The following is a 23,918-nucleotide window of genomic DNA, read 5'->3' as shown; positions in this document are numbered from 1 at the left end:
ACCTAGGAGCAGCTCCAGTGACGAGGACTCTCCGAGAACTGAAGGGTGGGCGTGTGCTGCGAAAAGCCTGACGATGCCATGCCTTCCCTGCCTCCCTCGCAAGACTTTCCAATTGCTCTCCCAGCCTCTCCTGCCCGACAGGTTAGAATGTTTTCCACAGAGGTTTGTTTACTTGAATTGAATTATCTCCTGAAGGTCAACATTCAGTAAAGACTAATTAAGGGCACATTAAAGACAGAGCCGGAAGAACTCATTTCCCTAAATTTCATTCCAATGTGAGGCCAGCCTGGTAAATTGGGGCAGGGTCTAGGCAAACAGGCCAGGTGGCAGAGACCTTTCCAAACAGGGGGTTAGAGCAAGGGGATTTGATTTGGTAATTCTGAACATTAGCTTCTCTGGGGTGATGCTGTGAGAGATTATCTGTGCAATGTTTGAGCTCCTTAAAATGATGATGTTGATTTAAAATGAAACCTATCTGCATACATATATGGCTATGCACACAGACCCTTCACACAGTATATTTCATCTCCGCAGAATTCACTGGAAGGGGAGAGCAGGCACTGAGAGCCTGTGGGACCTCTTTGCCATTACACAGGCTGGCACTTGCAGGGAGAACAGCCTTGGCATGACAGGTTTCGGCATACCCAAAGCACTTCTCCTGCCCATTCCAGGCTCCCCATGCCCTGCAGGGCCTCTTGGGATTACTCTCTCCGGGAAAGTACACAGAGCTGGACACTGTCTCTTTAAATAGTAGAGGCTGAGAGGCCTCTCAGGCCACCATGACATATCCTAGCATTGGACCAGCCCCTGAATAAACTGGAAAGACGCCTGGTCTGGCTTCAGTCACAGGGAGCACCACCAGGGAACATCTCGGGGAGCCAGTTGGAAGCAGCAGGCTTAGAGTCTGTCAGCTGCAGGTCTCCAGCTGCCCTGTGGGGAGGGCATTGCCGTAGCATCCCTTGCATTTGACTGCAAAGAAATCTACTTGGAGGAAGGGGTTACGCTGTTTGGCCTGGTGAGTTTTATTGGCAAACTGTGCCTCTGGGTGGTGTGGGCTTATGCTTTACAGAGAGCTGCCTAAGTCCCCACTCCCTGCAAACCGCAAATGGAAAGGATTGCAGTGGAGACAATGCATTTGTGTTGGAATTGACTGGAGAGTCAGTCAGAGGATTTTTAAAACCCTTGCTTAAGAGCTGGATATATATTCTGGCTGGGAGGCAGGGAGGCTGCCTGAGAGCATCCAGAAACCCTAACACATCCAGAGTGGAAGGAGAAAGGGGTCTAGATGCTTTTTCCCTGGTGGGAAATAGCTGTGTGCACACAGCTGGTAGGTGGTCTTGGTGAGCAGGGTAGGGAGAAGCTTCCACCTGTGGCAGAGCCCTGGGTGTGGCTGGGCCTGGTTAGCATGCGCATGAGCTGAGGAGCGCTGGGAGCCAGGCAGGGAGCCAGAGGCAGTGAGGGACTGATGAGTCCACCTGTCTGGCAGCTTATGGTGCTGCTGTGACCTGGGTGGTTATTGATTAAAAAATTCGGTTCAAAAGAAAGGAGGAAGGGAGCTGTGTCTCACAATATGTACACTTTTTTGAATGTATATTATATATCATTAAAAAGTTTATTTATAAATGGGAAGGGAAGCAAGTCCTGAGTTAAATATGCTAATATTTGTAAAGTGCTTACTTAGAAAAGTACTGAGTATGTACTGACCACATAAATATTGGTTAAATAAATTTAAGTCCAAATGGCATAAAACAAGGCAATAATTTCTAGAGCAAATCTGACCTATGAAATGACCCATGGAGGAAAGAAACGCTTCCATTTCTTCAGTCTTTTCTTTCTACTTGCATTTGCACTTCCATATACTACACATGCACACATATAATTATGAGAGTTATAAGCTGTTTGAGTGCAGAAGTGGTCAGGGCTTCTTTGAAGGGTTGACGTGAGGGTTAAATGTGATACAATAATCGTAGTGACAATGTGAGCACTGGTCCTCATTATGTCCCAGACGCTATGTTAACTGCTTTGCACACATTGTTGTCTTCTTTAATCATCAGCAGCAGGCATTATTAGTGCCTTTTGCACCTGAGAAAACCAAAGCTTATTGAACTTCAGCAATTGCTCAGATTCACAACGGGAGTGAGATCAGGTTTGTCTGAGCCCAGAGTCAGCATGCCTAACCATTGTACCATCCTGCCTCTTACAAATCATGTGTATAAAGTCCCGGTTAAGTGCCTGTCATATAATGTGCATTGAATTCAATTTTTACAAGTGTGCTTCTTTTTAATCTGATAATATAAGAGTTTTAAAAGGATCATTGTTTGAAGAATTTTTCAAATTTATTTTTTAAAGAGTAAGAATATACAATTAGCTAATATAGCAGCTCTTTTCAAACGGTAAAGTAATATGGAATTATCCAAATCATTTAGTGTTATGAGTTTTTACGACACAGAGCAGGTAGGGAGAGGTGTGTGTGTGTGTGTGTGTGTACGTGTGTGTGTGTGTGTGTGTGTGTTTGTGAACTGCTGCGTTTGTAGGCAAAGACACTTATCCACATTCCTGCTCCCTATTCCATGCATCAAGGCTGGCCTGCGCCGAGCGTTCTTAGCTGGGCGCACCTTCGCCAAGGATAGAAGTCCTGGCCTCTCTCTCTACAACGCCGGGCGGACCACATCTAGCCAGCTATGAATCAGCTGATTTCCTTGGCTGCTCCAATCCCACCTCAAATGGCCACCTCTCCCTTCCCCTCACCCCCTCTCTGGTCAGGACGCCAGCCAAGGCTAAAAGCCAAGCCAGACGGATGCAGGCAAACTTCGCCTGGAGCGTATTCCGTAGTGGTCTGGTTTTGCCCAGGCTAGGAGGAGCCGGATCCTCTGGCCTGCTGTCAGGTGATCAGCCGGACTCTCCTTCCACTAATTCTTATCCCAGCGGGACCCCCTAGATCCATCCCCTTGAATCCTAGGAAGCCGGCACACTTCCTTGGTGCAGACACTAATAATAGTGGGGAAACCTGTGCTGCAGGTGTGCCCAACTAGGACACCAGGGCAGGCCAGGTGCGCAGGACCTTAGCGGAGAGGGACGATTTCCAGCGCTTTCTGCTCCCGCTACCAGCGGGAGAGGCATCCAGCCCCCGCGTGGGCGCAGTTGGCGTCGGTGCACCTCGAAGCCCAGCGCTGGGCACCCGCGGGGCGACCTCTGGCGGCTTTTCCCTTGTGGGCTGAGGGGGCGGAGGGGCCAGTGTATCGGTCAACACTTAGTTTCCACGAGCTCAGTGGAGCCAGGGGAGGTGGGAGGTGAGAAAGCTCAGTCGCCTCTAGTTTCGAGTGAAAGTCGCTGCGGTTTTGCAGAGATCAACTTTTTCCTGAGGCGCATTTAAGGCCAAGTAACTGTCTCCTGCCCTCCCTTTGTCCTGCCCCCTCTCCTCTCCAGTCCCGCCCTCCCGCGCACGCTGACCGGGGGACACACCCTACTGCAGCGACGCAAACAGGGCGTTGTTCCCGTTAAAGGGAACGCCGGGAGCCTCCCACTGCCCCCTTGCTTCGCGCGCGCGCAGCCCCGCAGGGCAGCGGTCTTTGCGGACGCCAGCAGCGGAGCGAACGCACCCGAATTTGTGCTCGAGGCCACCCTGAGCATCAGGACAGTTATTCCTTGGGCTGTAAGTCATCTGGTGGGGAAAGTGGAGGAGATGGAAGAGATCTATGGGCATCTTTCATCCACGGGGCCAGGAAGCGCAGAGCAGGCGCGGGGGCTCTGCCAGCTCCCTGAGACTTGTCAGGAGCGCAGGGTGCCCTGTCTGTCGTGTTTCGTTCCTAGCTGGCTCGGAGGAATACAACAAATGCCTTTTTGGTCTGTGGACCTTTCAAGGCGAGGGTGGTGGTGCTGGTTTCTGGATAGAGGATGAGGGCGGCCTGCTTTTTGCCTTGCTGGAGATGCGTCGACTCGGGGGCGCATTGGCAAAGCAGTCCCTGCGGTGGACATCTCGGGAGTACTGGACTCCTGTGGTCCCCCGATTCCTAGCCACATGCCGGAGCGTCCTCCTTTTGCCGCTCCCGGGCACTAGGAGCCTTCGGATTTAATTTAAACCCTCTGGGAGACATCAGAAAACCTTGTTTATTTTTTCCAGTGCATTCCACAGTTTCTTTGAATGTGTTGCTTGTGGAGAGGAACGGAAGGGACTGGGATTGGCTACTTTAAAAATTGAGTTGTTGAAACGTCGTCTCCCTGGCCCAAGACTCTGTCCTGAAGTGATCCCCAAAGACTCAGCCTTACTTATGTTCTAACAGGTCACCCCAGCCTTTAGTTCCCCAAAGTCTGTAAAAGGAGAGGGTAGGATGGCACTACTTCGGATGGATGTCCCGCGGGCTGTGACCGGCTGGAATTCGGACTCTACCTTTTACTCTCTGGGTCTCCCTCCCGCCGTACATCCCGCCTCCGTCCAGGCTCCTGGGCTCGCGTCCTGCCGCACCCAGACCAGAGCGCAGGCTTGACCGGGTCGGCGTCTGGGCTCCGCGTGCCAGAGGCGCAGACGGACCCCCAGGCGCACGAGTGGGACTAGCTCAGGCAGAATGCCTCCCGCCCCCGGGGGCTGCCCGGGGAAGCGCACGGTGGGCGGGAAGCTCAGGGTCCGGGCAACCCTCCCAAGCCATTCTTTCCTTTCCGCACTTCCCCGGCTCCGCACCGCCTCTTCGCAGCCGCCGGTGAACACGCCAGGCTCAGCTGGGGCCAGGACGGCTCCCCTGCGCTGGCAGAGCTGGGTGGAAACTTGGAGACTAACGGAATGCGGAGCGCACCGGGGCCTGGGAAAGCAGCCTCCCGGGCGCGATCTCCCCACAGCACGCCGCTGGTGTCCCCAGGCTTCCGAGGGAAATCTGGGCGCCCGCCTCCCCTCACTCCTGCCTCCACCCCGTAGGGGAATTCGCCATCTGAACCGGGGGTCGGAGAACGTGGCCTCTCCCCTTTCCCCTAATCGGACTGTCCCCGGGAGGCGTCGGGGAGGGTGGACGCGTGCTGTGGTCTCCGCTCGTCTTTCTGGAAACCCCTTTTCCTGGGGCGATTTAGATGGGCTCAGAGCTTGTTTTGCTCCAGAAGCAAAAGATGTTCCCCAGCAGGGGGCCCGGCGGCCGCGGGGCGGGGATCCTGCAGTCGGCTGCTGCCCCCTCTCGGCGGCGGCGGGCGGCGGGAGGGCTCGCCCCCGCGGGGGCGGGCCGCAGGCGGCCGGGCAGGGGGCCAGGCCCCAGCGTTCCGCCGGGGCGCGCGGACCCTCCCTCTGCGCGCTCGGCCCTCGCCGCTCGGCCCGCGCGTTCGGCCGCTCATCCGGCGCTCTCTCTGCAGGCAGAAACTCCGCTGAGCAGAACTTGCCAGAATGCTCCTGCTGTTGCTGAGTATCATCGTCCTCCACGTCGCAGTGCTGGTGCTGCTGTTCGTCTCCACGATCGTCAGCGTGAGTGCCGGGCGGGGCGGCTCCGCGGGCAGCCGCGATCCCCATCTCCGTTCCCGGGCGGTGCTCCCTCTGGTCCGGACTGTGTCGTTATGTGCGGGCAGCGTGAAGTCTCAGATGTTCCAGGGCAGTTTCTGGCAATCTGCCCCTTGTCAGTTGTCTTGAGGAAAGCAGAGCAGCTTCGGGGCTAGGAAGGAAGCGGGCGCTGGACTAGGTTAGTGCACAGGGCCTGTGTTTAAGCCAGATAATGTGAGCGCAGATCCGGGGGCTCCGGCCTTTCCCTTGATGAGGCTGTTCAGCATTTCTTTTTTCTTGATGCAGCCTCGTTGAGGAAGTAAGTGGGGTATCTATGAATTTTGTTTTTCTCCAAACCATAGGTCAGGTGGGTGGCTTCGTTTATAGAACTCCCCTTTAAGGACTTGAAATTGCAAAGTTAAAATTGATTTTTCTGGGAAAAAAGTTGACAAGTGCCAGGTCTGTTTTAGGATGTGACCACAGCACTTTGTTAGTAAAGCCTGCACTGATATGAACTGGCCATCAGGATAACTTTTGCTACAAAACTATCAGACGTGTTAGATTTTAAAACTATTTTCTTGACTAGGAAGATGAGCACAAATTCAGGCAGTTATGTGATGGGGGCTTTAACTTAATTTAAGGCAAGTTGTAAGCATGATTTTCTAGTCCATGTGAGAAATAATTATGCTGGGGATTTGTGAGTTGGTTTGTCATTTAGTAGCATCTTTGCAACATTTTCATTGTTCCTAGTCAGATCCATAGGAATCAGAAGTAAGGAAATAGGCTTACAGAGGTGGTGGCTTGGGGCATGATACCCAGAGGTCAGGGGAGGAGAGGAAGCCTGAATACAGGTGTCCTGGGTTGTGTCTATGGTGCCTTCTGTAGCACACACCTCTGCACACAATAGCAGTGTGTATGTGTGTGTGTGTCAAATACTTTTCCATTACAAAGTGATTTTAATTCACAAGATATTGACTCTCACCTCGACATGCTGTCTGTACCAGACTGCCATCTTTGTTGTTCTTGGGATGGGACTGTGAACTCACCACTCCTACGCTGGGAGTGGCCTCTGGCGGGTGAATGGCAGGCTGGGTGGCCAGGTGGATGAGGCTGCTATTGCCTTCTCCCTCCCCTGCTCCTTCGCCCCTCACCACCCCCCTGACTCACGATGTTTGATTCTTTCTAGCAATGGATCGTGGGCAACGGACACGCGACGGATCTCTGGCAGAACTGTAGCACCTCCTCCTCGGGAAACGTCCACCACTGTTTCTCATCGTCCCCAAACGGTGAGACTGGCTTTGTGCTCCACAAGCTCATCCTTTGATGTCTATAACACATTTCTCAGTCCAGACCTGGAAACACTTATTCTTGGAAGACATGAGCTGGAATGTCGTTGCCGGGGTGGGAGGGAATGTGACGGGGAGCCACGGACCCAAGACGAACGGGGAGGCGCAGTGACCTCACTGTGGAAGCTAAGATCCTGGTATCACTGTGATTCTCTCCCCCTAGAGACATGCCCTTAACTGCCTCCTGATCACTTAGTGTAAGGCTTTTTTGTGAGTAGAAAAATATGGATACAGGTAAGCAATCCAAGTGGTGTGATAGCTAAGCCTTAGGAATACCCCACTGAGACATTTGATCCAATGGACATCTTTGGTTTGGTGGCTGTCTCTATTCGGAAATGTCCTGCCTCTTCCTGATGCAGTGATGGTGGGGCTGTCTCATGGATGGTTGGGCCAGCTTTGGGTTCCCGGTTACAACACTGCCTTTCCAGATCTTGGGCCTCAGTGGTGCCAGGTAGCATCAAAACCTGTGAGGGTTTCCTTGTTGCAAAATGGAGACCTGAAGCTATTTGCAAAACCTAAGCTGAGCGTGGGAGTCCTTCATCCAGAAGACTGTATTCCTCCTCTGTCCTCAGCACCTTTGCTTATGAGATATTGGAAACCAGGCTTTATTAGGGTCAAGTTAAGGGATAGTTAGTAGCGGAAACACCCACTAGATACCCCAAGCACCCAGAGGGGAGGAGCGCCCAGCAGGGACACTGCATCTTTGGATGCAGATGGTAGAGGTAAATAGTATGTGTTGTTTTGGTGGCTGGGTAGGCCACAGCGACTAGTTTTGAGACCCTATAGGTCTGGCTCAGCATGGTCGTGCGTTCCAAAGGATGTGTCCTCAGCCTGGACAGGAAAGTAGCTAAAGATATGGCAGAGCTTAAAAGGCCAATAAAGTACACCTTTAAATGTTGCTGCAGCTATTCATAGATACAATATTTATGTTCGAGATGCTGCATCTGGTAAGGGAGGCCAATTTAGATCCAGCTCAATAAAGCAGGCAGGGAAGTGGCCCTCGGTTCTGGCTTTGCACAGTCAGGTTTTTGCTGGACTTTCCCTCCTATGGGCTCTGCACCCAGTAGCACCCAAGTGTGTTGCTGAAGCATTGCAAACCAAACACCTTGAGCCACAGTATAATAGAAACTGCTAAAATGCACATGTGGTAATTTTTATGGGGAGGATGGGCAAGGAGTAGGAAACCCTGCTTTATGTTTTCACCTTCCCAGGGGGACAGGGGAAAAGATGACAGTCCTATTGAAGTGAGCACTGCTTAATCTTTCTCCGAGTGTGTGAAATACATTGAATTAAAGCTAAGGTTACATGGTTAGTTTGCATGGTGAGCTGGCAACCAAGTAAATGAAATACTCGTGAGTGCCTGAGAATGTGATCATAGCGCTGCTTGTCCCCAAAGCCACAGCATCCGGTTCCCCCCCCACCCTTTGGGGTCTGGCTGAAGTTCCCTGAAGCCTCGGTAATAGGAGTCTCCGTGCTCGCTACTGACACCTGGTGGTCACAAGTGGTGACTCAGCACGAAAAGGGAAGGCTTTCGGTGTCCACAGGCGCTGTCCCCGAGTGGCATCTGGCCACGCGGGTTGGCACGGTATCCTGGACTCTTAGGCCCAGAAGGGAGCAGTTTTGGCAGGCATGTTAAAACCCGGCTGAGTTTCAGCAGAAACGAGGCGGCGGAGGAAATGCTAAATTGTGCTCAAACTGCCTGCAGGAAGGAAAGCCATACTGCCTGTCGTCTCCTACTGACCTGTATTTTGCATCTCTGCGGCTGCGAATAGCTGTCAGCTGGTGCTATAAGCAGATCTCAAAGAGGCAGTAGTATTATTTTAATCGGGAAGCTTCTTATCTCTCAACTTGTTCCTTGTGTGCCAAGCTCATCTTCTTGGGTGCGATTGCAAATGACTGCAGGGTCTTTACTGTGGGTTCCAAGTCTGCCTGGTTGCTTTCTGTGGGGACCCCACAGTGTCCCTCCTCCATATCTGCCTTCTCAGCTCTCACAGTAAGGGCATTTTGAGGGAATCTGGACACACCCCTTAACGAGCTGGGTTTGTTTCCACTCGGGCTTATTCTAAATTAGAAGTTTCCCTGTGCACTTCCCCAGTAGCAGCTACCTCCGCCGACATCCGCCTGACACAGCAGCGTGTCACAACTTCAGCTCCAGTGGTGAATCCTCAGGGGCCTCTTTTGTCTCTTCCACTGAGTTGAACAATTGCTGTAGTGAACAATAAGGTGAAAAACTACAGAGTTCTTAAAAACATTAGACTGCTTTTACAAGGGACCTGTGTTAGTTGCAGACCATTTGCCTTGTCTGTATTTGATCTTAGATAATGTTTGAAAAAATACTTGTTCAGTAATCAGAAGTCATTTGTTATGGATACTGATTTGTGAAAAATATATTGCAAGTGTGTTGGTTTATGTGACTTGCTTTCTGTTTCCAGAGGAACTTGTTTTTCTATTTGCAGGACGGTGGCACTGCACCTCTCTGGGGGTGGGGGTGGGGGTGGGGGCGCCATTCATGTTGTTTTCTGTGTGAGTGGCACCTCCTGGTATTGTGCCCTGGGACAGTCTAACATCTAAGCTATATAGTTTGGAGGAAGCATATCAGCTAATTTCCCCAAGCTACTTCTTGATGGTGGAAGTAGATTTAGAGTGCTTACTAACTGACCTCAACTCTGCCTGCCTTCTCATTTTTCTAAATTTATTTACATACTTCCCGGCCTCCTCCCTATCCTGGCTGTAGGCAGAGGTAAGAGAGGCTCGGTACAGGCACATTCATTATGACCAGATGCCTCTCCAGCCCAGGGAGTAGAAGGACCTGGAAAGCCTGGGCCCTCGGTGACCTTGAGCCCCACAGGGGAGCCAGAGGATAAGTTTGGAAGGGTGAATCACTCTGTGGAGGCAGCAGAGGCCAGATGCCCAAGGAGTGGGGGCAGGCAGACAGCGCCAGAGTTCAGGGGAGGAAGAGGAAGGGAAATCTCGGGTGGGAGGAGAATTTGATCCATCCTCCAAAGGATGGGCAGGATTTAAGTAAATACAGGCAAGGGGGAGGATAGTCCCTGTCGGGGCAATGACATGACCTAAGACGAGGGGAAAGCGATGAATGGGACGTGGTAGACCAGTTGGCTAGTGTTCTGGTTAGGGTTAGGATTGACTGTGTATAACAGAATAGATTCAAATGGTGGTGGCTTAAATAAGATTATTTCTCTCTTTGAAAAGAAGTTTGGAAGTAAGCAGCCTGAGCGAGGTGTGGAGGTTCCATGAAATTGTCAGAGACTCAGGTATTTTCTAGCTCATTTCTTTGCCGTCTCTTGGGTTTGGCTCTCATCCTCAGGGACCAGATGGCTCCTAGAGCTCCAGCCATCTCATCCATGCCTCAAGCAGTAGGGTGGGGAAAGGAGGAGGGGAAGAATGCATCCATTTCCCTTTTAATGAAATGTCACATGGCCATACCTACACCTGTTTACACAGGAGGCGGAGAAATGTAGTCGTTTTGCCCCGTGGGAAGCATGGCTTCTCAATTCGTAGAAATTTGATAGCAAGTGCCTCCCTGTAAGCCTGGCTTGAAATGCTTCTCTCTGAGGCTCTGGCCACCCCTTCCAAGCCCAGTCATACTCTCTTACTATAGCTCAGCTGGGTCCTGTGCAGATTTAGGGCAGGGCCCAATTATTTTGGCATCCTTCAAATGTTCTACCTCTACTGTGTCCTGAGCTCTGTCACACCTCGTCTGTCCTCTCACTGACTCATACTCGAAACTGTGGAATCCTCTTGGGCATCTCTCTCTATTTCTCTCCCACCTCTCTAGTCATGCGTCAGGTCTCATTGTTTAGTGAGGTCTCTTTAATCTTTGTTTTCTTCTGGTCCAGACATCTCTGAATCCCAGCTGTGTATTGGGCAGTTCCACGGGGACGCCCAAGAGACACCCCAGCCAATGTGTCCAAAGTCAGTCTTCATCTTCCTCCACCAGATCTACCGCTTTGCCACCTTCTGGTGTTTTAGTGAAAGCTGCTTCCCCAGCCAGCCTGCCAAGCGTCTAGAGTCTGCCTTGGCATGTTGCCTTCTCTCTCCCTCCTCAGAGTCGTCACGGGTCCTGCAGGCCATCCCGTCGTTCCGCCATGTTGCTGTGCTGGTGGTCACACTGCCTCCTCGTTTGTCAGAGCCACCGAGGCAGCCCCTAACGGGTCACCCTGTACCCTTTCTTGTTCTCTTGTGATTCGTTCTTCATATTGAATCTAGGGTGATATTTTTAAAAATACAAACCTAATTGTTCGCTCTGAAGCCTTTCAGAGACCCCTCACTGGTCTTTCTCTTCAGACGAAAATCTTTAACAAGGCCCGTCGGGATTTGCGTGAATGATCTGCTCCTGCTTCTGTTCAAGGGTGACCGGGAGTCAGCCATGTGAGCATCCTGGGGAGGGGCCACGCAGAAGGACCACCAAGTGCAAGATTGCCAGGGAGGGAAGGAGCTTGGCATAGCTGGGGGACACGGGGCAGGCAGAGTGGTGGGAGCAGGGAGAGTGAGGGGTGGTGAATAACGGGCCACCCCGAAGGTCCTTCTAGACACTAGGAAGGGGTTGGTGCGTATGGATGTCACTCATCTTTATGATTTCGTTCAAACCTGCTGTGTCTTACGTGTGTTTCTCAGCGGTCTGTTTGGTTGCAACTTGGAATAACAGTCCAGAAATGTGCGTAAGGCAGGTATATCAGAAGTCCCATGAAGGAGAAACACACCAGTGTGTGTCCGGCGATTGTCCTGGGTGACGGGAGGCTCGTCGCTTTTGTTGTTCTCTGTTCCTTTGTTGCCTTCTCTGTGATCCTCGTTGAGATCTTTTATTTTCACAATCGCAGAGTAACTACTAACATGATTTTATGTTAGAATACTAGTGTTGAGTAACACACAGGTTCTCCCTGCCTTAATGAAGAAAGTGAAGCCCCAGGCACGGCAGACAGTGGCGTAGGGAGCGTCCACACAGGCAGACTTGGGGCGGGGATAGTGAGGCCAGTTCCTGCAGCCTCCGGTATCAAACTGATAAGATCTGGGCAGCTCTGGGTCAGGGCGGGGGTGTGCCCAGCCTCCTCCCCAAGTCCCCATGGGTGAGTTTAAAATCTACTGACTCAGAGGGGCCAGGAAAAACGTTTGCCTTGCTATGGAGTAAACTTGTGCTTTTTGTTTCGAAGTTTCCAAATTATCCAGACATTAAGCCCAGTACTCATAAGCGTCCCCCACTCTTTATTTCATCCATGTGGGCCTGGTGTGTAGCAGACAGGTCAGGTGACTAGAACTGGGCCATCGGCTACTTGGGAGCTGGAAGGACACGGTCCCAGCCTGGCCGTCTTCACTGTCAGAGATCAAACTGAGGCTCGGCCCACATGGAGCTTGTCTTCAGTAAAACCTGTTCCCATGCCCCGTCCCTCTTAACAACGTTCTCTCGTCTCGGAAGAAAAAGGAGTTGATACACTTTTTCATACTGAGCCGAGAGGCACATAAAATGTGTACATTCTTGAATCATTTTCATTTTTAAAAAGGAGGCCTGTGCTCAACACCAAAGCATAAAGGGCATCATTGGGGCCTCCTCTAGTTTGTCCCCAAAGCATCCTTGGCCACCTCCAGTGCCTAAGACAGTCCCTGCAGCCCCTTGTTTCCCCGTGACAGCAGGGGGCCTCCTGGGCCACAGAGCGTGGGCTGGGCCAGGACCCAAAGCGGGGAGGACGCCCACTGAATGTCCTTCTCTTCCTTTCTCAGCAGCCGCAGCAGCAGACGCATGACAATCGATGGGTTGTGGGTGGTGTAGGATCAATGCTTTGCATTGAAATTAGAAAAACTAAATCTTGCCCTTCTCAGCAGCCCCCAGTTTGGGGCCTTCGTGGTCTCCTGTCCTCTCTGTCTTCAAAATGATCCCAGACTTACCTTGTTTATCCATGTGATGACATTGGCATCTTGGCAAGGACACCAGGCCATTTCCTCGTCTGTGGCTCAGCATTTGGTCAGCTTTTAGAAAACACAAGAGGCCCTCTGCATTTATGGGTTCATGTGTTACAATTTGAAATCTTTGTGGCTCCTTGGGCCAACCCACAATCTCTACCCAAGTAATGGCTCTGATTTTACAGGCCCTTCTGGGATGCTGAGGCCCTGGAGGGCTGAAGAAGGGAGAGGGAATGGGATATGGTATCAAAATGCTGATATTCCAGTCCTCAAAATTTCTCATCAGATGCCAATGCAGGCGCTAATATGGAGTGCTCGTTTGAACCTACGTCCGAACCATATAATCCTTGAAGTGTTTGCTTTTAAAAAACTTCAGTTGCGTCTCTGGGATTTCACTAGCCTGGAGAAAATATCCCTTATATTTCAGGATCAGGGATTGGCCATGCGCGACCTTAGGTTGTGGATGTTGATTTTTGGTGCCTGTGATGTCTGGATGGAGCCTTCTGAGTGTGCAGTTGTCCACACACGTGGGCCCCCAACAGTGGCTGGGACCTGAGTCGCCTAGGCCGTCCCTCCTTCCACCCCAGCTAGCTGCAGATGGCCACACGTGTTCATCCTACTAGTGATGGAGAACTCACTACCTTTCAAGAGGGCTCTTTCATCTCTGGAGAGATAACAATGAGGTCCATTCATTTGTTCCTCAAGTCTACGGAGCTCATCCTATGTCCTGTCCACTGTTCCAGGAGCTCGGCACACAGAGAGGAGCCAGAAAGCCCAGGTCCCCGCCTTGGTGAGGCCGCCAGTTAGCTGGGGGGAAACAGGCCAGATATAGTCAATTAATCATGGCGGACAGCGGAAAGTGCCTGCAGGACGCAAACAGGGTGATGAAACAGAAAGCCTCACTTGGAGGAAGGGGCTGGTCAGGGAAGGCCGCTTCCTTCCCCAGTCATGTGGATTGAGCCTTAAAGGCCTGGGAGGGACTAGTCCTGTGAAGGACCACAGGAAGAGAATTCCAGGAGATAAAGGGAGGTGCCAAGGCCCTGAGGCAGGACGAGTTCGCTGGAGGAAGGAGGATGGGGGGGCAGGGGCGCTGGATGCCTGGGGCCTCCCAGGCTGTTGTACTGAGAAGGCTGATTGGGACACCATTGCGGGTTTTAAGTGGAAGTGTGGCATGATTTGATTTGTGCTTTCAAAGCTCATTGTGGCTGCGATGTTGAGAGTGAATTCTGGGGAGAGGCAAGGGTGGAAACTGGAGACCAGGGAAGAGGCCGTGGCCATCGTGCACACTGGGCACAAGGACGCCGGTGCGGAGGTGACAGGAGCACAGACGGCTCGTGCAGGGGCCAGGCGCTCTCTGAGGAGCTCTGCGTTTGATCCGCACGGGAACTGTAGGAGGTAGGTGGTGGCTTGGCTGGAGACGGGAGTAGAGAAGGAACCAGGGCTGATGACAGGATTTGCTGATGGTGGAGGGAACAGGGAAAGGATGATTTGAGGTGACTTTGAGGTTCTGGGCTTGAGCAGCTGGGTGTATAACGGGGTCTCGAGCTGAGCTAGGGAAGACTGGAGGAGGAACAGAGGGTGCGGGGCAGGAGTGGAGGTCAGGATTTGTGTTTTGGCCATGAGAGGTGTCAGCCCACACTTGGAGTTAGAAGTGTGTAGCTCAGGGGAGAGGTCTGGGCTGGAAATTCAGACTGGGGAGACATTCATCTATGCGGAGGGGTATTCAGTGTCACAGTGCGGAATCGAGTTACGTGCGGGGCGAGCGGAGAAGAGAGGGCAGGGAGAAGGGAAGAAGGGAATGGGGTCTGGAGCTGAGTCCTGGGCACTCCGGCAGTTCACGGGGGCACAGGAGGGAGAGGAGATGGGGAAGGGGCAGCCAGCGATGTGGGAGGAGTGCCAGGGGATATTGTCACTTAACAAGTCACTTTGTTAAATCCAAGTCCTCCCCTCTTTTGTCCAGTCATTTCTGGCGGCCTTCATTCGTGCCTGATGTGCTGGACTTGGGTTTGACCAAGTCACATGGCTTGTCCTCGAGCCATTTAAATCTCTGTGGTGCCCCCAGACCAGCGCGGGGTGACCGCATCCTCTCCTTCATGTGACAACTCTTCAAACATTTGACCACTCCAACTTTCCCTTCTCTTCCGGTGGTGCCTCCTTCGTTCCTTCAGTGGCTCGTGTGATGCGGGTGAGACCCGCTGGAGTCCCTGCTGTGTGGCATGCGGCCTGTGGACAGCAAGCGCGGGCCTCTTCTTGCCCCTCTGAATAGGGCCGGTGGTTTGGCACGGCAGGGTGACGGGCGGAGAGCAGGGACAGCCTCTCTGCCTTTGCCACGCCGTTCTCCCTGCTCTCGCTCTAGCTTCTGTGGGTTCTAAACCTGAACAATGGCGGCAGGATCATTTCATTCATTAGATTTCAAACATAGTGACCTCCTCAGCGCCCCAGTGTGTTGTAGTGAAGAAGACAGCAGAGGGGGGTCAGGAGTCCTTGCTTTTCTGCACTGGGTCTGCCTGTAACACACTGGGGAGCCTGGGCCAGTTCCCTGGTTTCCTAACAGCAGAGCTGGCTTGGAGGCGTAGGCCCTGGGGTCGGTGCCCACACATCGCACGGGTCCCGGGGACTCTGTTCACATTCAGGATGTGATTGTGGCGTAAGGGGACCCTAAAAGGAGCTGGCCTTTGGGCCGGGCCTTGGAGATGGGGCAGAATTTCAGCAGGCACAGGGAGCAGAGTGGGGCTTTATGCCTTGGGAAGGGTGTGTGGTTTACTGTCACTAGTGCGGGTGGCGGCTGTGTTGTTTCTGGCTCCTAGTTTTCTTGATGCTTGGCCTTTTTGTATACTTTGGGGGGGAAGGGGGGACTCTGACTATTCCTATATGGAGAATATCTTCTAAACCCAAAGATCTTGAAGGGAACCCAGTCATTCCCTGTCCATTCTCTGTTGGTGCAGCTCATGGCTGTGCAGGGGAAACTGTCTTTCTCCTTTCTGGGCACTTCCTGTGGCCAAACTCAGCGTTTTCAAGTGGGCTGTTCTTAAAAAAATAAAAAAAGTTTTCCTGATAAATCGGTTTAAAAAAAAAAAACCAGTAAACTTTAAAAATCGAGCAGGCTTTTTAAAAAAATGGCAGGACTTCTCATAGCCTTTGATAATTCATTGTAAGTTGTGAATGTTCAAGGAGGGAGGTTAATATTAATATCCTTGATCATACAACCCGCGCACCCCCTCCCCTCTCTTTTCTTTAATATCAGCTGGTGGAGTAAGTCTTCCGAGAACAATTCTTTGAGAAACACATCCTACCCTGATCCTCCTGTTTCTAGAGATTTCCAACAAGTGTTAAAAAAAGCCTCAAACAGCTTACTATGTTTGGGTAACCTCAGGTACCTCAGTGGCTGCGTGATATTCCCTGTTCAAGTCCAAGCACTAGTTAGCAGAACAAGAATGTGGGTGTCAAACCACAAAACCAGCCCTGAAATGAGTTCCTGTGCCTGCCGGAAGCCTGGTGATCAGGAGTGCAGCGACCAAATGACTGTGCCAGGTGCAGCAGGGACACCTTGACACGCTTTCCACCTGCTGGGCAGCCTGTGCTCACTAGTGGCCACCCACAGGGTTTGCTCCAGCTAAAATACCCCCCACAACGACCTGTTGAAAACACCTTCCATGTGACCTTCATCATCTCTGTGAGCTCCTGGCCTGCAGGGAGCTTTCCCCGTCGTCTTTGCCTTCTCCATGGGTCCCTGGCAAAATGAGCCTGTGCCCCATTTCCAAGCTACCACCTGGGCTGTATGGGGAAGAAGTTGAATTCCTGGAGCTGAACCCACGTGGGGCTCTGGCCACGCTCCAGTGGGTGGGCGAAGCGCAGAGGCAAAGGCTGCATTGTTTAGGATGGGGCCTCTTGGGAACTCAGCTATTCCCGGAATGGCATTCACACCGAGAAATTAGGAAAATGGCGATCTGTGTGATGGGAGTGGGTAGGGAGGTGTGGGGTCCTGGTCTTGGGGGTCACATGCTTTGAAAACAGACTAGCACTATGCCCATGGGAGGTATGAACTCTTGCCTCTGCGAGTCACCCCTCTGATGGCCTCCTTGCTCGTGGCTTTTCCTTTTTGGGCTTCCCCTGCATCTCTTCTGACTCTCTTGCAACTGTCCTTCCTTTTGCTCTCAACAAAAGCTTTTCTCTTGAGTCAGGAAGCTTTTATGAATTAAGTGCCCAGAGTGAGACCCCAGGTGGGGAAGAGGTGGAGAGGGCTGGGGTGGCTCCAGGCTGGTAATGAGAGATGCGGATGAACATTACATTTCAAAGTGCTTTATCCTTTCTGAGCTCTTAACTCACCGGACTGTGGGCCCTGGGCTAAGAATACAGCAGAGGGGGCAGATGCATTTCCTTCACTGCTCAGCTGCTCCTGCAGCGGGAATCTGACCTTGAAGTGAGCTTTGATCGTTTTGCAACTCAAACTTCCCGTTATCTGCTGGGGGAGCCTGGGCTGTGGGCAGCTGCAGCCCATGTCAGAAGGCTGTCAGCAGCTCTTGTTCCTGACATTTGCGGTAGAAGAGTAGGTCTTCAAAGAGCTTTAGGGTTTTTAATTCCAGTGCTCAGCATGAAGGTTGGAGATTGGCTTAAAACTCTGCCACTGGGAACTCCACAAATATTTACCAGCCGTCCACTTTGCACCAGGCACTGCGTGAGGCCTGGAGAGTGACAGCAGGTACTGGACACGGGCTCTAATTCTGCAGACTGCAACTCGGGGGAGGGACAGAGTTGCAGTTGCTGCACTGGGTGAGTGTGGAAGTGCACAGGTCTGCCACTGGGGGTGTTGGCCTGACCTAAGCTTAGGTTCGACCTGTATAAAACAGGTTTGCAACTGGCAGCTTGTTCCCTTGCATTGTATTTCTCTCATCTCTAATAATTATTGTCTGTACATCTGACTTGTTTTGCTGTGCAGAGGTTGGCAAAGTACAGCCAGCAGGCCAAATCTGGCCTAATTTTGTAAATAAGATTTTATTGGATAAATGGCCACACCCATTCGTTGACACACTGGTCTTGGCTTTGCCTGATTTTGTGCTACCAAGGAAGAGTTGCGCAGTTGCTAAGGAGACCATACAAGCTACAAAGCCTAAAGTACTTGCTGTCTGATTCTATAGCACCGTGTTGGAGAGAGACCTGAACTGACGCCAAAGTTGCATCAAAACACTCTTCGGAGTTGTGGTTGGTGCGCTCATGACCTGGCTTGTGTGAACACTGGGGCCCTCATGATGGTACTGCTTGGTGTGGCCCAGGAACTGTACCCTTGTAGCAGTCTGCCGGGCTTGTCCACCCTGCTGCTCACATCAGCCTTTGGCTGGGGTTGTTTTATTTGCACTGTCCTTTAACGGAGCTTTTCTAGAAATGTGCGAGTACCCTAAGTTAGAGAAGAGGAATTCAAGGCCCAAAAAAGGAACAGGGCAAGGCAGGCAGGTGGTCAGCAGCATTTGCAACGAGCCCGTGCCCTGGGCTGTCCTAGCTGGAGTGCACAACTGCGGGGTGGACTCTGCCTTCGCACCTCCTCACCGGGATCCCATCCTGTCACTTCCGGAGCATGTGGCATCTGCTGTCCGTGACTGCCCCGGCCATCTGTCTGTTCCAGTTCTGATGAACAATTTTGGCTGGGGAGCAATGTCATACGAGCTTAGAAATCTCCACAGGGCACCGTGGGCTTCCCTTTGAACAACAACTATGAGGGCTCTTGAATCTTCATTGGGGGCTGGCGTGGAGGCCGCGTCCTCCTGGGCTGGGCTGTTTTTCCCTTGCTGCCCCATATAGTTTCTGATCCATGGCGTTTGAGGAAGAGAAAAGTCGCCGTTTCTCTTTGCATATGGAAGCCCCGTCCTGCCTAAGATTCCAGCAGCGCTCTGAACTTTGAAATCCTAACTCTTAACTTATTAATATTATTGACTGCTGTATCTTCTTAACCTTGTAATTTTTTAAATTGGTCTTAATCATTCAAGTAGTACATGTATTACATGAAAATATTCCCCTTGTTAAAAATAAATCAAAGGATAAAGATGGAGCAAAAGGCTCCCTCATTCCAACTCCAGTTCCTGGGGGTCCCCGTTGATGTCAGCTTGACACATCTTTGGCCCTTTTTTCTATGAACATGTGCTAGTGTGTGGATGTCTCTATACACGTACATGGTTTTTTGGTGTGTGTTTACAGAGCGATGACCTGTTGTGTGTACACCTCACTGCTTTCACTGTCTTGGAGATCTTTCAAAGGCTCTTCATTTTCTAACCCATGAGTTCTTTAACTGCTGCAAAATATTCCGTTGTAGGGATAACCCCTAATTTGGTCTCCCTCATAGGAATGATGCTACAATGAATGTCCATATTCATTTCTCTTTGAGAATATGCTCAAGTATTTATCCAGGATATAGTGATTAAATTGTTGAGTCATGTTCCAGGCATTGAAAATTTTAAATATATTCTGCCAAATTGATGGTCATAAAAGGATTCTATTATATAAACATTATTATTATATTAACATATAATAATGTTTATGTAATGTTAAATGTGTATATAGTTACCTATCACACATTTACTCTGCTGATATTATAAATTTTTTTAATTTTTGCCAATTTGATGGATAAAAATCGATGTCACATTCCTCATGGATTTCATGTGAGGACTAGCGAGGTTGAGCATCTTTGAATACGTTCTTTGGTCATTCATATTCCCCTTAGCTAATCACATGGCTTTTTAATTTTATATTAGCTCTTGAATTGCTCTGGAATTTAATTTTGTGAGTGATGTGAGCTAGAGATCTGATTTTATGTTTTACCAAATGAACAGCCAACACCACTTATTGTCTGTTGTATTCTTAGCCTCTGATTCATATGCTATGTTTATTATATGCTAAATTTACATGCATACCTCTAAAGCCTTATTTCTGCCCCATTCTTTTATTTTTCTTTCATGACTAATACTATAGTGTTTAAATTACTAAAACTTTATAATATAAATATAAACTATGAGATATTTTATTAATTAATAATTATATAATTATGAAAATTTATGATTGTTTATTAATTATGTATTTAATATATAGCATATCATAATAAATGTAGCATAGATATATGTTTGCTATCTGGTAGGTGATATCCTGACTCATTGATTTTACTTGTTTTTCTGGTTTTCATTTGTTTATTTTTCAGTGGCTGTTGTGTTTGGTTCAAAATTTTTCTTGACCATTATGGTTCATTGTCTTTTAGATGAATTTTTGATTCATTTGTGATATTGATTAGGATAGCATTGAATTGGTAGATTATTTTGGATACAATTGGCATCTTTGTAACTGAGTGTTTCCATCCAGGAACATAGCATGTTTCTGTTTCTTTAGTGCTTCTTTTATGTTCTTGAATAAACTTTGTCTGCCTTACTGATGTCTCCCCTCAAAGAACCAGATATTTTTATTAAATTTATTTTTTATACTTTTGCTATTTCATTAATCTCTGCTTTTATCGGTATTAAGTCAACTAATTTTGGATTTATTTCATTCTTTTTTTTCTAGCTTCTTGAGTTAAAAGTTTAGTTGACTCGTTTTCAGTATTTTTCTAGTAAATGCGCATAAGGGTACACACTTTCCTCTGAGTACGGCTTTGGCCACAGCCTGCAAGTTTGACATGTCATTCCTTGCTGAAGAAATATTTATTTTTCATTTTGATTTCTTTATCCAAGAGATTATCTGGAACACTTTCTGAATTTTCAAATTTATTTTGGCTAGTTTGTTTTCATTTCTAATTTCTGTTTGTCTTTAGTTGTATGTTGTACCTATATCGTTTCTGCTTTCTTTAAGATTTATGGAGATTTTCTTTGTTGCCTAATGTATGACAAGTCAGTAAGATCATCCCATGTGTCTTTGAAAAAAATTTATAGTCTTTGTCATTTAGACACAAATTTTTTAAATATCAATTGGCTTGAATTTAATTCTGTTATGTATAAATAATCTATATCCTTATAAGTCTTCCACTGTGATTGCAGCTTTATCAATTTCTTCTCATATTTTGATTGTTTTTGCTTTATACTTTTCCAGGCCATGTTGTTATATGCATAAAGATTTACAACTGTGATTTCTTCACTCTTAGATCAAGTAAACTGGAAGTAAAGGTCAAGTCAACTGAATCCTTCTTTCATGAAACAACCCTCTTTAGACACGTTCATCCTTTTAACATAAATTCTGTTTTGTCTGATGCTATTATTACTTTACTTGCCTTCTTTTTGTTAACATTGACCTGGAACTTCTTTTTGTTTTCGACTGCTGTTTGTTTTATTATATCTCTTGTATCAGAATATAGCTGGAATGATTTAATCCAAGATAAAATTCCACATCTTGTAATGAGTGCCTGGAACCCCTTCACATAGATCACGGTTGGTGCTGTAGTTGGACTTGCTGCCTTAATGTTTTATTTATCGTGGTTATGGCGAAAACCACCTTTTCATCTTTGTATCACCAGAACTAACCAGAGGGCTTGGCTCAAAACAGCAGGTATTCAACAAGTCTTCACTGAATAAAATCGTCCTTGATCCCCTAATTCTGATCTGATTGGAGAATCAACTTGTGGCAAAACAACTCAGTTTTTTTGTAATGGGGTTGGAACTAAAACTCAGTAATGGGGTTGGAACTAAAATTCAATTTATTGCTGAAAGAAATTTCAAGAAGTATTTAGTTCCGTTATTAAATCTTAGGGACATTTCCTACTCATGTAGATGTAACATATGAAGATTTTAAGTTTTCTCTGTATGTGCCGTCTGGTTTTAGTTCTTGCTCACAATGACAGCGGAGGTAAAGCCAGAGGCAAATTCGCAGAATCGGAGAAAGGGATTTAGGGTGTCATCCCCACCAGCCGTGTTCCTAGTGAGAGCGCACAGTGACGAACCTTTCCCGGCCCAAGTGAATCTCTTTGTTTTAGCTTCAGATTTAGATTTCAGATTTCTTTGTGTTTCCAGCTGCATCTACCAGAATGCTAGATAATTCGTTTACTTAAAAAAAATAATATGATGGCAACATTATCTTTATCGCAAAGTGCTCCTCTGAAAGAACCTCTCTGCTGGCTAAAGACAAGCAGATTGAATTAAGGTTATGTCACAGTGGAATCAGGATGACTCACAACCCATTAGACCTCATTTTCTTGCCTTAATGGACAAAGCATTGAAAAAACAAAAGGAGCGTCTGTTGTGCTGCAGTGGAAGGAGCACTAGGGTGGAATCAAGGTTCTCCCGGTTTGGCGGGGTCACTTGGGCTTCGCCAGACATCTCCGGAAATCTCTCTCAGTGCAAAGAAGCTGGGTTATTTGATCTCTCAGGTTTCTTCCGACTCTAAAATGCTTCCAGTCTGTGTCTTGGAACAATCTTACGTGAAACCCTAGTAACAGTTAACCTCATCAGCACCCTTAAAATTCTGCCGTGAGCTACTTGCGACTCAACACTGGTTTATCTTATTCCGTTAACTATAGACCATCCAGATTTCATGGCTTTGCGTTCTGGGTTAGGCACTGATGTGGGAGAGGATGAAGCCCTGTAGCTTCTCCAGTTGCTGCTCCCCCTTGCGAGCAGTGCCCGCCCCACTGTCAGGTGGCACTTGGAAGACAGGACAAAGGCCAGAGGCGGCTCTTCTAGGTAAACCCTGTGCCTTCCCTCTAGAGTGTGGAATTCAGGTTGTCCCCTCTTCCTTCCTGAAATGACATGAGTTTGCAGTGGATGGTGAGCTGGAAAGACTACAAGGGACACTCTCTTCTTTGTCTGAATTTCAGTTGGAAACTCGGAGATTTGATCTGAGGTTCTGGTTCAACAGAGATGAGGAAGTGTAAGCCTCCATCCTATCTGGTGATTTGTTGAGCACAAGCTGCCTGTGCAGAGGCTAATGGCCATGGTCAAGACTGACCAAGACAAAAGGCACGGCGTGGCCAAGCAAACGGCCTTCAGACCCATACAGAGCGTAGCTTTCTCTGTCAGTGTTTTCCTCCATTCCTCTAAAAATTAGTTTGGGCTCTAGCAGCCACTCCCTTGATCTTTACATCTCTTTGGGGGATGCAGGTATTTTGAACAGTGGTTTTCAGCTATTCTTCCTGGCCTGTGGGAGTTCTGATAAGCCCTTAAAAGACCCCCGAGGGCAAGAAGAGGAAAGACAGTGGGTGAGGCCCAGGCCCTCTGTAACACACGTTAATATATACCCATAAGTAACAACACACTGGCACAAATGCTGGAAGGAAATTCAGTATATTTTAACTTGAGTTTAACCCCTAATGGTAAGACTGTAGGTATTTTCTTACAGCCCTTTCCTAAAATGTCCACAATTAAACATGCATTATATATGTATATGTATGTATGTATTTTTTTTTCTCCCAAAGAAACTGTGAAATGAAGAATGACTTTGTAGAGGGCAAAAATGAATTGTCTGAGTTCTGCTAAGGAGAGAGGGCTTCTGCCGCCTGTGAGGCAGAGCCCTCCCTGGCTGTGGCCGGCTTTCCTAACCATGTGTCTCTTTCCCCCAGAATGGCTGCAGTCTGTCCAGGCCACCATGATCCTGTCCGTCATCTTCAGCATTCTGTCCCTGTTCCTGTTCTTCTGCCAGCTCTTCACTCTCACCAAAGGGGGCCGGTTTTACATCACTGGAGTCTTCCAAATCCTTGCTGGTAAGTTGTGGGTGGGAAAGTCCATGTGGCAGCCGGGCCTGTCCAAGCCTGCAGAATGACTAGTTTAGAAGAAGGATGTCACCCCAGAGTGACTGGTGTTTGTGAGTCTGCCTGTTGGATGCTTTTCATACAGTGCAGGGGTGTGTGTGTGTGTGTGTGTACATGTGTCCTAGAGCTTGGGAACTCTCCACTTCTCCCTGGGATGACGTGCATGTGAATGAGGGCTGAGAGGCTCTGGAGGGAAGGTCCCCACCCAAACCAGATGTATCATCAGAAATGAATAAACCTGGACGTACAATCAGAGGTAAATACTGAGGATATCGGTAGAGCAAAGGCCAAGTTTGAAGGCTGTTGCCTGTAGATTACATTATGCCCAGGAAACCTTCTCTCCTTCAGTGTAGAAAATGGCCCTCCTGTGCTGAGAGCTGGCACATGTGTCTTCTGTATGTGTCTTTTGCCTGTAGGTTGTGACACAGTGAGACTGATAAATTCTTGCCCTTTACCCTAGTTCCTAGGTTCTGCTGGGCTTTGATTTACTCTTGTCATCCTCTGA

At 49.0% G+C, this 23,918-nt stretch overlaps 1 protein-coding gene across 5 annotated transcripts in view; it reads left to right on the top strand.

The window, feature by feature from the left end:
• Positions 1–841: 841 nt before the first annotated feature.
• Positions 842–23,918, top strand: part of PMP22 (peripheral myelin protein 22) — a 31,337-nt gene continuing 8,260 nt past the window's right edge. The window contains exons 1-4 of one of the 5 annotated variants that reach the window (XM_069483201.1): positions 842–1,015; positions 5,333–5,437; positions 6,636–6,735; positions 23,225–23,365. In XM_069483201.1, coding sequence (XP_069339302.1) covers positions 5,360–5,437; positions 6,636–6,735; positions 23,225–23,365 — 319 coding nt within the window. In that variant the 5' untranslated portion in view covers positions 842–1,015; positions 5,333–5,359. Of the gene's footprint in view, positions 1,016–3,525; positions 3,657–5,267; positions 5,438–6,635; positions 6,736–23,224; positions 23,366–23,918 lie in introns of those variants that run through there. The other 4 variants (XM_069483197.1, XM_069483196.1, XM_069483199.1 and 1 more) reach the window with 4 other exon arrangements.

This window comes from Eulemur rufifrons, chromosome 9 (assembly GCF_041146395.1).
Source record: "Eulemur rufifrons isolate Redbay chromosome 9, OSU_ERuf_1, whole genome shotgun sequence".
NCBI classification, from domain to species: domain Eukaryota; kingdom Metazoa; phylum Chordata; class Mammalia; order Primates; family Lemuridae; genus Eulemur; species Eulemur rufifrons.
This window is presented reverse-complemented; position numbering and strand designations above follow the sequence as displayed.